The sequence below is a fragment of the Puma concolor genome, chromosome D4, assembly GCF_028749965.1.
Source record: "Puma concolor isolate L17-30 chromosome D4, mPumCon1.1.hap2, whole genome shotgun sequence".
In the NCBI taxonomy this organism is placed as follows: Eukaryota; Metazoa; Chordata; class Mammalia; order Carnivora; family Felidae; genus Puma; species Puma concolor.
In genome coordinates, this window is record NC_141679.1 from 70,501,604 (window position 1) to 70,514,618 (window position 13,015).

The 13,015-nt window shown below is 38.8% G+C and overlaps 1 protein-coding gene across 1 annotated transcript in view; it reads right to left on the reverse strand.

Moving 5' to 3' along the window:
- The window catches only part of CTNNAL1 (catenin alpha like 1), a 62,809-nt gene that overhangs the window by 11,880 nt on the left and 37,914 nt on the right, over positions 1–13,015 (reverse strand). The window contains exons 8-11 of the mRNA XM_086683647.1: positions 12,800–12,886; positions 9,588–9,746; positions 7,903–7,995; positions 3,953–4,103 (exon numbers count right to left, since the gene is read on the reverse strand). Of these exons, the coding sequence (XP_086539773.1) occupies positions 3,953–4,103; positions 7,903–7,995; positions 9,588–9,746; positions 12,800–12,886 (490 nt within the window). The remainder of the gene's footprint in view (positions 1–3,952; positions 4,104–7,902; positions 7,996–9,587; positions 9,747–12,799; positions 12,887–13,015) is intronic.

Sequence of the window (13,015 nt, forward strand, 5' to 3'; positions counted from 1 at the left end):
CCTGAGGGTGTCTTATAGGTACTTTGTTTTGCTCCCTATTTCCATCATTCAGTTGGACTAAGAATGGTTTGCATATTTGAGGAAAATTGCAAAACTGACCATTCTTCAAATAGTTTTTCCCCATAATGCTATTCAGGTAAGGTTGTCCCTCATTCCCCCAGTTCCAATATAAGCCAAGTTAAGTTGATAATAATACAAAAAACAAAACAAAACAAAACAAAACAAGAAAAAAGTTAATAAAGATACCAAAAATCATTAATCTGAATCATTTTATATTAACTTTATAGTTGTTTTTTCCATACAAGTCTAATTATTGCCATTGATTCTAAGCAGAGCAAATGTATTGACTCAGTTATGTTTAGCTATTACATCAAATTAAAGAAGTGGCATAAGCAATTTGTATCTCTTTTGAAAACATTAGACAAAACAATTTTCATCTTCTGAATGCAAACATTAGCAGCCACTGGAAAAACAGGAATGTTTATGGGGAAAACATACTTGATATTTGATTTATAAAATGGTTTTCAAAGAACTGTTTTCACAGGGGTATCGTAAGTTTAATACTCCCTAAATCAACACGACAGCTGTACCATCTTTACTTCTCACTTCACCTCCAGATAAATGAAGTTCACAATTCAGCTCAAAAGCCCCTCTCATCTTATGGGAGTACCAAAATGATTTCTTTTGAAAACCTAATTGAGAAATGCTGCTCTCATTTTCAATACCCAGAACTTTTCTGAATCTCTACAAACTAAAGCTAATATCCCAAGGACAGAAAAGCCTCATTATTTCACTAGAGATGGGCTATGTTATTCCCTATTAGAAGTTCCTACAATTAGCTCTTTTGATTCTGGAAAGAGTTCTACATGGCATGACCAGAATGACCATGTCCCCAGACCCACTTAAAATGAATGGCTAAGTACTGAAGGAAAGGCGATTATTAGGTAACCACAGGAGTAGGACTGGGGTATTCTAATCCAAACCCAGTTGTCATCCTCAAACTTTCCCTCGTCTCTGCATTCAATTAATCACCAAATCCTACCAATATTACTTATAAAGTTTTTCTTAAATCAGTCCTCTTATCTATCTCCATTTCTATTATTATCATCTCATTATCTCTTGTCTGATGGACCACTGCCTTGATTCGAACTCCATGTCCCCCAAACAAGCTCATATGGTTCCCCCTTCTATGCTCCCTATTTCAGTGAACAGCACCTTATGTATCCAATCTGCCAAGTGACATGGTAAGTGCAGAGGTATGGAACAGGGCTGCTAGGTGCATCCCTATAACCTGAAGCCCAGTCATATTAATTCTAAGATGGTTCAAACAGAACAAGAGAAATTCAGCTTCCTTAAAGGAGAGGTAGAGTCTACAGACTATGAGAGAAGTCTCCTTTTCACATTTAGGTACCTAGAATAAGCTCAAATTCTAAATGCTGTAATTACATATTCAGCACTAAGGGAAAGTAGAATCTTCCTGATTGGGTCCCTTCCAAAAAGAAGACCATGGCTTCCCAGGAGGTTTGGGTAAGAAGGCAGAAATGGATGAAGATAGAAAGGCAGTAAGGCAAGTATTGATTTTTGAGTTCTTAAAACAATCCCAGGAGGCCCTATTGTGCAATTTGAGTGTCTCACGGTAAGGGGGACAATGACCTAGCTCTGAGACTGACTTCACGTATGAGAACACTAAAGTCTCTTCTCATTGCTTACCATGTTGTGTGCTACTTAATTGGTTGGTGAAACGATACTTGCAACATATCTGATAATTTTTCTAGTAATGAGAGTCAAGATATTCAGAGCAGAACAAAGGTAGCTAGAATACGGCAAAGGCTTTTCAATAATAGCTGTAACGTGAGTTACAACAGTAGCAGAGAGAAATGAGGATCTGAAGAATACACTGTGTCCTTTTAGGGAAGCAGTGGACAGGTGCAAGGTAACAGGCAGGCTTGTCATAATAACCGTACAGCACAGGAAAAACAACACTGTGACACTGGACTCAGTCCAGCCAATAATGGCTAACCCAGAATTGGACTTCTTTGTCAGAAAAGCTATTCTTATGAGCTTAGTGATAAAAGTCAGGACAAAGAAAGGCAGTACAAGAAATCAACCAACTCTATCTCAATTAATTCTACATAAGGATCCTTCTGAACAACAAGATACTTTACCAGTAAACAATGGATGGAGTATTGATTAAAGGCAACATGGGGCGCCTGGGTGGCGCAGTCGGTTAAGCGGCCGACTTCAGCCAGGTCACGATCTCGCGGTCCGTGAGTTCGAGCCCCGCGTCAGGCTCTGGGCCGATGGCTCAGAGCCTGGAGCCTGTTTCCGATTCTGTGTCTCCCTCTCTCTCTGCCCCTCCCCCGTTCATGCTCTGTCTCTCTCTGTCCCAAAAATAAATAAATAAACGTTGAAAAAAAAAAAATTTAAAAGGCAACAGAATTTCCCACCTAAAGAAGAATTTCTGTTCAGCCCTAAGGAAGTTAAGGTTTTCCAAGGACAGGTTACCCACATCTAAAGAAGAAACTGTTTACATAACATCCAGCTTAAAAGGAAAAGAAACCATAATTGACTATGTAGTCCAAGAATAAGTGTAGGATTTTCCTGTTTCAACTCTGGTCTATCTGTAGTGGATGCTAGTGCTGAGAAGGGCAGGGAAGCCACTTTTCTTCATTTCCTAAACAAGTCCTATGCCTAAATTATCATTCCTCTTTAAATGTGGATCAATTAGGGGCGCCTGGGTGGCGCAGTCGGTTAAGCGTCCGACTTCAGCCAGGTCACGATCTCGCGGTCCGTGAGTTCGAGCCCCGCGTCAGGCTCTGGGCTGATGGCTCAGAGCCTGGAGCCTGTTTCCGATTCTGTGTCTCCCTCTCTCTCTGCCCCTCCCCCATTCATGCTCTGTCTCTCTCTGTCCCAAAAAATAAATAAACGTTGAAAAAAAAAATTTAAAAATAAATAAATAAATAAATGTGGATCAATTATATCACGTTACCTGTTAATATATGAAACTTGCCTCACATAAAAATCCATGTGCCTATTAATGCTTTATAAAAGCATCAAAATGATAAGCCATTTAGACTATCACAGAAATCTTTAAATGTAGAAGCATGGCAAACATTTATTATACTTTACAAATTACGCTATATTTACAAAGTCTATCATTTCCTGATTTTTAAAAACAAATCAGCAATTATCCTAAATACATATTTTTTAAAACATGAAATGTTTAAATGTGCAATTCAATAAAAATAAGTATGTAATTTGATGTTACTGTGACTTAAATGACATTTTATTTAAAAAAAAAAAAAAAACAAGCATGCTTGACACTAACAGAAGCCATTCAAAGGGAAAAAAGTACATGACAAGACATAAACATAAGAGGATACACCATACAATGGGAAAGAAACAAAACTCCCAGTTGATATTAAAATAAAGAGGATGCCTTCCTATACATTGTGCAGTGCTATTCTACATGTTGTAGAAATACCAATGAACTTACCCACCACAGGAAATATTCCAAGATTATGCAGTCATCAGAGAAAGAGATTCCATCCAAGTGGAAGGAAAGCAATTCAAAAATCAAATAACTACATTCATTTCATTATGAAGTTAGTAGAATTAAATCAGAGAATAATTGTATTACAGAAGAGCTTTTATACTAAAACTAAAAAACAATTTAGATAAAATATTAAATGACTGGATTTCAATCAGAAAACTAGAATATTAACATTTCAATGAAATCTACAACACTGTTGTACAATAAATTATACTGCTTAGATGCTATAATAAAGGACAGACAACACCGTCCCAATTTTTCTGTGGGAGATATGTTACTATAAAAGTAACCCATTGGGTGATAACAAGATAATTCATCTTGTAACTGAGGTTTGACATTAAAAAACTAATAGAATTAATTACAATAATAACGTGTTTAAATATGTGGATAGTTTCTCACCTCGTCTTCCTTCGAAAACATCATTGATTTCTCTTAGCAGTGTTGATATGTCACTAATCTGGGATTCCCAAGCTTCACAAAAGACATCTAGGTTTTCTTTAGCAATTTTACTAGACGGATGCAATGTCAATGTTTCAGCAGCAGAAATTATCTAATGAAACACAACAGACACAGGTGTGCATTTCAAACTCTTAGTTCTTAGAATCATCCTGGAGACCAAACTTAAGTCTGTGCTGTTCAACTCAACAAACAACTATGAAATGATTTCCACACGTAAGCTCCATGCTGGCCAATGTGGAGACCCATAGAACAAACCTCACTGTGTCTTATAAGCTGATCCACAAATAAATAGGATGCACGATTCTACACAAGCATTTATTCAGGGAGCAGCGACCTTTATTTCAGGAAAACTGGGTCAACGAAGTTGCTTCCGTCGCAGAATTCAAAGAGTTATCTACACAGACTACAAAGAGTAGACTGTGCACTGTAGGTACAAGAGATGGGGGAGTAGTCGTGGCAGCAACGACAGTCACAGGGGTAGTGGTAATGGTGGCAGTAGCAGCACTGGTATCAGTAGCGGTAGGGGTAGTAATAGTAATGATGATAGTAGTAGTAATAACGGCGGCAGCGGCAGCGGCAGGTGGGTAGTATTACTGGTAGTGGCAGTCGTAGTAACGTATACACACATCTATGAGTACGTGGCAGGTACGTTCTTGAGATGCTCTTTTAGGTGCTTGATATACATTAGTATTAATCTTCAGAAACACACAAAATACTGGCTATCCTTCCCAAATACACATTATTCCCATTATACAGCTAGAGAAACTGAGGCTCAGAGATACCAAGTAACTAATATATGGCTATTCATTCACCTACTATGTGCCAGGTACTGTACCCATGTTCCAGGAGCTGGGGAAACAGCTGTGAATGAAACGGATAAATTTGTCTGTCTTCATGGGGCTCACATTATGAGGGAGACAGACAATAAAAAACATACAAGTAAATGTTAAGATATTTCAGCGATGATAAATTGTATGTATGACAATAAAGGGTAAGAGAGATAGAGGGTGTCAGAAGGTCACCGAAAAGGAGGCATGTAAAAACAAAGAACTGAAGAAGTCAAGGAGGCCATGAGGGAATCTAGGGCGAGTCATTTGGGATGAGCTGGGAACACTTCTAGTATGTTCAGGGAACAGCCAGCAGGCCAGTGTGACTAGACTGACATGAAAAACAGGAAGGTCACCAGTGGCCATGTGATGAGGAACATACACAGTAAGGACTGGACTTTACTGTGAGATAGGAAGTCACTGAAGAGCTTTCATAAGACTGATATGATCCATGCCATGCTCCCTCTAAGGGAATTAGAGCTACAAGCTCCTCCTGGTTTGGCACAGTCCCACAGGCACAGGGCTTGACAAGTAGGTGGCAGCTTCAGGAGCATAACAAGGTTCCCCATCTTCAGGGAAGGTGGGTACATGGGCTTGCCAGAGAACCACGGGCTAGATTAGATTTCAGCAGGAGTGCCCTCTTGACCAGGGCACTATATATATATATATATATATATATATATATATATATATATATATATGTGTGTGTGTGTGTGTGTGTGTGTGTGTGTGTGTGTGTGTGTGTGTGTGTGTGTGTATTTTTTTTTTAATTAGAGAGAGAGAGAGAGAGGGAGAGAGGGAGGGAGAGAGGCAGAGGGAGAAAGAGAATAGGGGGTGGAGAGAATCTTAAGCAGGCTCCACATTCAGTGTGGAGCCCAATCCTACAACCCTGGGAGCATGACCTGAGCTGGAATCAAGAGTCAGATGTTCAGGGCACCTGGGTGGCTCAGTCGGTTAAGCATTTGACATCAGCTCAGGTCATGATCTCAAGGTTCGTGGGTTCGAGCCCCTCATCAGGCTCTACGCTGACAGCTTAGAGCCTGCTTCAGATTCTGTGTCTCCATCTCTCTCTGTGCATTCCCCCCGCAACCCATGCTCTGTCTCTGTCTCTTTCTCTCTCAAAAATAAATAAATATTAAAAAAAAATTTTAAAGAGTCAGATGCTCAACTGACTGAGCCATCCAGACACCCCTAGGATCTAACATTTTAAAAGAACTATAAAAATGACATAGCTAAAGTAGAGATGTCCAGAAATAAATATAAATTATCCCAGACACATGCTCTAATTCTTTACTTGATCCCTTTGTGAAACAGATAGCAAAGACTAGGAGTAAAAGCTGAGGCTGTGGGAAGAAAAAGACTTCTCAAGTCATAGAAGTTGACAACAAGCTCGATCACTGCCCTGCGGAAGAAAGTACGGTGGTCCCTGATATTCCTGCTGCAGTAAAAACAGTAAGCAGAGAATTACAGCCAAGTAGCAAGCAGGGCTTGAGGGTAACAAGAGCTGACGGCACATGGCAGGAGAGTCAAAACTTTCAATTCCACTGAAATACATTTATAGCCAAGGTGAGCAGGATGAATCTCAAGTGGACAAGCAAATATTAAAGCCTTGGTTTTTCCTAATAAACAGAGATCCTCTGGTTATAATAAAATGTTCAGCTGATGATCATTGCTAAGGGTCACTCATGTAGTTCCTGCTTCCATAATAAGCCTTTGACACTATTCTCTACAGGGAAGCTTATTGTCCTTCTAACGTCCATTCATCACGGTTCTGCTAGAGGACACACGTCACCACTGTCTCTAAGTCACTTGCACTGTTCTCAGCTATAAATCCAAGGGCTCTACATCTACCATCAAACACAGGAGTTAGGAGTAAGTCCTTGGTTGACCATGATAAATGAAATAAGAACTCCTGGTAAATTGTATTTTAGAACTTAGACCTAAAAAAGAAATGAAGTTCTAGCCCTCACTTTTCTCCTTAACTTGACAGGGACAGTATTAAATGGGGTATCAATTTTTAAAAGCCTCTTGGAAATTATAAACACAAAGTAGTATTTCAGAAAAGTCAGAAAAAAAATAATTCCCAACTCTTCCAAACAAGCACAAGAACTTTCATTTCCACATATTCCTATGTACGTTTTCATAGCAGGATTATAGTAAGTATACAAATCTGTATCCTGCTTTTATCATCTAACATTTTAACAAAACACTTTTAAATGTTGCTAATTCTAGTTGTCATAATTATTATTTTAAGGTCATAATGTATTATTTGCCTGACTTCAGATACTTATTTTGCTTCCAACTTCTTATTGTAAGTAATGCTGTAACATTGCTTTCGTTTTTGTTTTTCTAATTTGCTTATGTCCTAGGAATCCTAGGTCAAAACACATAAGTAATTTTATGGCTTGGTCCATAATAGTAATTACTTCTTTAAAAGATTTTATTTTTTAATGTTTATTTATTTTTGAGAGACCGAGACAGAGACAGAGTACGAGTGGGGAAGAGGCAGAGAGAAAGGGAGGCACAGAATCTAAGCAGGCTCCAGGCTCTGAGCTGTCAGCACAGAACCCGACGCGGGGCTCGAACTCACGGACTGTGATATCATGACCTGAGTCGAAGTTGGATGCTTAACCAACTGAGCCATCCAGTCACCCCTAAAAGATTTTATTTTTTTAAGTAATCTCTACACCCGATGCAGGGCTTGAACCCACAACCCTGAGACCAAGAACCACACTCTCCACCAAATGAGTGAGCCACAGTCGCCCCGGTAACTTACTTTTCAAATGTGTCATAACAACCTTCATTGTAAACAGCTTCTTGAAAATAAATATAAACTAGGACATCAATTAAATGGGCCGATCTCCAGTTTTGCAGATAAGTAGCTAACCCAAGGCAATGTAATCTCTGTTCAGGCACGCTATCTATGAAAACTCCATTACCTTCGTTACTCTCAATAGATTTGGCTTCTAGTTATGCAGAACCATGCACATCTTCCTTCCACAACATTTGTTATGACACTCAGACAAGACATAATATAAAGCAATGATCTGCTATTGATCATACCTGTTGGCCAGTCACCTGAAATGTCTCCTCTGCATGTACACAGGTTATTTCAAGAGGTTCTGTCCCAGATATATGACGCAACAATCGACAGGCCTACGAGAAAACATTTCGATAGTTCAACTTCCACATTCTCATTCTTCACAATACAGGTTTTCATTGTATAATTAGGAAAGAAAACAAAGCCTTACACATAAACCTATTAAAACCTTATTAAATTAAATCTTATTAAAAATCAAGTTGTACATTACTGTGAAGATTATTATAACACTATATTGGTTACCAATAAATTTTCTAGGAATAAAGCAGGAACCAATAAGGGTAGAGCATATTGTCTCTTTGTCTCTGTTTCTTATCTGATAATGGCAAGTGGGAACAGAATACTAGAACCAGGACGAATCTTTGAAAGGATCTCGTAGTAAGTACCCACACATTGTATGTATGAAGAAACTTAGAGTAGTGACTTGCCCAAGATCCCTCAGCTACACTATGTCAAGCTATACGTTCTATCTACCAAGAAACAACACTTCTCCTCAGGGTCAATTAATTAACACACCTTTCACTGGAGATAACACTGGATTAGGCAAGGCTGATGTAGTGAGAACCTTTATCAGAGAAAATTATTGCAAATCTTGAGACTTAGGACACAAAGCATTTTTTCCACTAAAAAAATTGCTGCAGGATTCCTATAAATGCCGACTTTGTTTACAGTCATAATATTTGGTTTATAAACATAACAGCACTGGGGTGGGGAAAATTAAGTGACGGTGATCAAAAGGTACAAATCTCCAGCCATAAGATAAATAAGTTCTGGGGATATAATATATAAGTCTATAGTTAAAGGTACTGTTTTGTATATTTGAAAGTTGCTAAGATCTTAGAAGTTCCCATCACAAGGAAGAATTTTCTGTAACTATCTGAGGTGATAGATGTTAAGTAAATTTACTGTGGTGATCATTTCGTAATGTATACATATATGAAATCATTATGTTGTACACTTTAAACTCATGACACTGACATATGTGGTCTACAGCTATGTTTGGCCAACGGGAAGCCCCAGCAATAGACCAGCAGGAATGAAAGGAGTAAGAGCCTTTATTCTCCCGCTCTTTCTTTGCAAGGTTGCCTCGGCCTGTTTCTGTGTCTAGTCATGAAATTGAACCTCTCAAGGTAGCTTTCTGGAAGACTCTGTGTCCGTCCAGCCTCCAGGAACCACTCATTCCCCCTGTTAATTTGGGCCAGGGAGCGATACCAGCTCTACTGTCACTAACCCCAATTACTGCACTGCCATGGTCCCCCCACACCCTGTCTATGCAGTTGTGAATAGCTCCTTTATTAAAGCCTTTTACATGATCCTAATTGAAGTATGCCATCTCTTTCTGCTGAGACCCCACAGATTCAAATGCAAACAAATCATACAACGTATCTCCATTACTCTACTCCATAGCCTAATCTCTCTGAGAGAATAAAGACAAGATTAATAATAAGTGCATCTGTGGGTTCCAGCATTCTTTGTTTGGTTTTAGAGGCCAGACTATTGTTGAACAGATCAACATTATACCTTTAAAACTGCAAAGAAGATGGAGGAAATGCCCATATAAAGTTAACCAAAAGCTGTTAATATTCCCTGATGATAGTACAACTATCATGAAGCCATAATGACTCTAACAAACGAACCTATTACTCACCTCAACAAGCTGCTCTTTCTGTTCAGAGAGTTTACAGGCATATTCAGCCAAACCTTCTAAATTTCCTTCTACTCCAGTAAGTTTTAATGCTTTTAGAACCACATGATCAGCATGGTATTTTAACAGATCTGCTGCCAGCTGAGTTGCTGTACTGTGAAGCTGCAGATGTGGGGGGTGAAGGGTAATGAAAGAAAGACAACAAACAAGAAGGTTCTGTAATCACGCACCTCACAAGCATTTAAAAATGAAAAAGCAATCTCACTTGATCCACTGAGAGGAAAGTGCAAAGTTTCTTGTGGTAATAGTAGAAGCTGTATAGCACTGGCAGCTTGTAAGTTCTACCAGGGTGGGAATGACACCGACATCTTTGAGTCCCCAGTGTTGGCAGTGATGCTGTGTGTAGAAGATGGACTGCTCAGCCCGTGCAGAGTGGCTGGTCCCTATTTCACCCTGCCATTAACCAGCTCTTTCTCACGCAGCTTTTCTCTTACTTAAAAAAATGCTTCTGCTCCTCAAAAAGTTAGTTAGGAATAGAACAGTTCCTTATTAAGAGGATGGTATTCAGAGTACTAAGAGGAAAATCAAATGGCGTTTCATGATGATTAGCGTTTGTTAGTCATAGACTTTTAAAAAGGTATTGATGAGAGATTCAGTCAGTTAGGTATTCAACACAACTTTATTAAATGCTCAGACCATGGCAGACACTGTATTAGAGGTTGGACATACATGACAAGTAGGATACAACTCCCTCCCTCAGGGGGTTACAGCTTCTCTGTAGTTCTATCCAGAACTTTACTCCCCAACTCTTTGGTCACAGGAGAAATGACAGACAAAGGGTAACCAAAACCCCAAGGCTGTATTTGACTTGGAATGGATTTTAAGCATAGCTCACTCTCAGCAGGTATCTTTGGGTCCTGTAACTCCAAAATCTTTTCATTCTGCCTTTTGTCTTAAAAAAAAAAAATGATGTGATGGGTTATTCTGGGGTTCTCCAGGAAGAGATCATTTTTATTAACACTGTCCTAAGGAAAATCTGACTTTGAACTAAGCCCATTGATTTTTTTTTTCCTGGAAGTAATCCAACGTCATTTCAGACTATAGGACATTTACAAAATTAACAATAGAGTAGTCTGCATTCACGCTACCAAGTGAGAATAATTACAGTCAGAAACAAAGACATTAAAATGTACTTTCCTTTGGAAACTAAATGCCACATAAGAATTTGAAAATATTTTATTTAACCATCAGGGCCTTAGAGAATACCTAATGCCAGCCCTTTATTTTACAGCCTATGAAACAGGTCCTTAGGGACCAAGTGACTTGCCCACAATCACGTAAATCTGATAAGTGGGTCTAGAGATAACTTATTACCAACCATAAGGGAGAGAGGACAAACAAACTGGAAGTTCCGCTCTGTGCAACGAACCGACAATAGCTCTACAGACATCATCTGCCTTCCTCCTTCTGAAAATTCTTCCAGGTTGATGTTGTTACACCCATTTCAGACGTAAGGAAAATGAAGCTGGTAGAAAGCCACTCAGTCTATCAGCAAAGGATTTTATTCTCTTACTGATAGTCAAGTTTTAACAGTAATTTAGCTAAAATTGAATAGGCTGGAAAAAAAATGGATAGGCTTTTTTTAAACCAAAATAACCCACAACATCCTTCTATGTTTAACAGGATGTAAAAATGAAGGTTCCAATAGAGGTCAGTACCAAGTAAGATGTGAAACAAATCATCATACATGTAATTTATAAAACCCAGTTTCATTCCCTTGAACCCTTGACTCTGCAAAAGTGTAAACGAATAAAGGAATTAGAGATAAGGAAGCTCTGTTTGGAGAGTGGACAGGTGCCTACTGAGTGCCACCTCCAGGCAACCCCCAAAGTAGATGGAGCCGCGTGACATGGGAGTTTCAGTGAAGGGCTGAGGGTCTCACACGAGGGGCTCTGCAGAACACACTCAAGCATCCCTGAGAGACAAAGTCAGCTTGAAACAGAGCCCAAAGCATCCTGTAAAGGCGCCAGTTCCAAAGAACTTTCCACCTCCCCACTTTCTCTCTTCTGGCCCTGAGCCACACTTGGCAAAGATCAGGAACAGAAGCTAGATAAAGGGGGGATGAAGAGAATGAAAAGAGACCAGAGACTACACCTTTCCCAAAAGCCCTAGGTGGGGCTGGGGAACAGGGGCTAAGTCCTACAATCAAATGAATATCAAAGTAGCGATTAATATATTGGAGAAAACATTCTCATTTTTGAACTGAGATTGTGTGTCAGGACCTAAGCCACGAACTGGCAAAGTCACTCTGTAAAGGGTCAGGTAGCAAATATTTTAGGCACAATTTCAACTGCAACCACCTAACTTTGTTGTAGTGAAAAAACAGTAGACAACATGTAAGCACACAGGCAGGACTATGTCTCCCAAAATTTTATTTACAAAAGACAACCTGGTCATAGTTGGCAAACATCTGACTTAAAGAGACTTGCAATTACCTGAGAGTGATCAAGTAAGTCACAGGATGGTCAAGTTTTCATTCAGGAAGCAGGGAAATCTCAACCAGAAGAATGTTTTTAAAAATCAATTTTATTAAGGTTATAGTTTATATGCAGCAAAATATACCAAGGATGCTGTTTGATAAGTTTTAACAAACATATCTATATTGTGGTGGTGGTTACCACTGTAATCAATATTTACTGCATTTCCATTACCCCAAAAATTTCTTCCCCAACTTCTGGCCCCAGGCAGCCACTGATCTAGTTTCTGTCACTATAAATTAGTATTGCCTTTTCTAGAATTTCTTCTAAATGGAATTACACACACACACACACACACACACACACACACACACGCGCTCTTTGTGTCTGACCTCTTCATGTTATGTTTTAGTGATTCACCCATATTATTACCTGTATTGATACTGTTCCTTTTTGTTGAATAGTATTTGTTATAGTTATACCAAAATTCATTTATCGATTCCTCTGTTGATAGAAATTTAGACTGTTTCCAGTTTGGGGATATTATAAATAAAGCTGCTGTGAACATCCATGTACAAGCTTTGACAGTGATGGCACTAATTAAATGGTGGCTTCCAAATGGAAACCCATTTTCTGGGCACATAGACATACTAATACTAATGCATCACATACATACATACCATACAACGTGAAAATTAGCGAAGATTTAAAAGAGGCTAGGTTTCGAACTATACTTACTTCTTTCTTAAGTTCATTGAGACTGTGGCTGATTTTCAATACAGAGAGTTCTAGCTCTTCAGCAATACTTTTTGTTTTCTTGCTTTGCTAATAATAGAAAAAAATATATATAGTGTTACTTCATCTTTTTATCTAATCATTCCAATTTTACTTGAACTATAAATTACAATAACTGTTTAATATCATTCTGTGAATTATAAAAAAAGTAGATTTAAA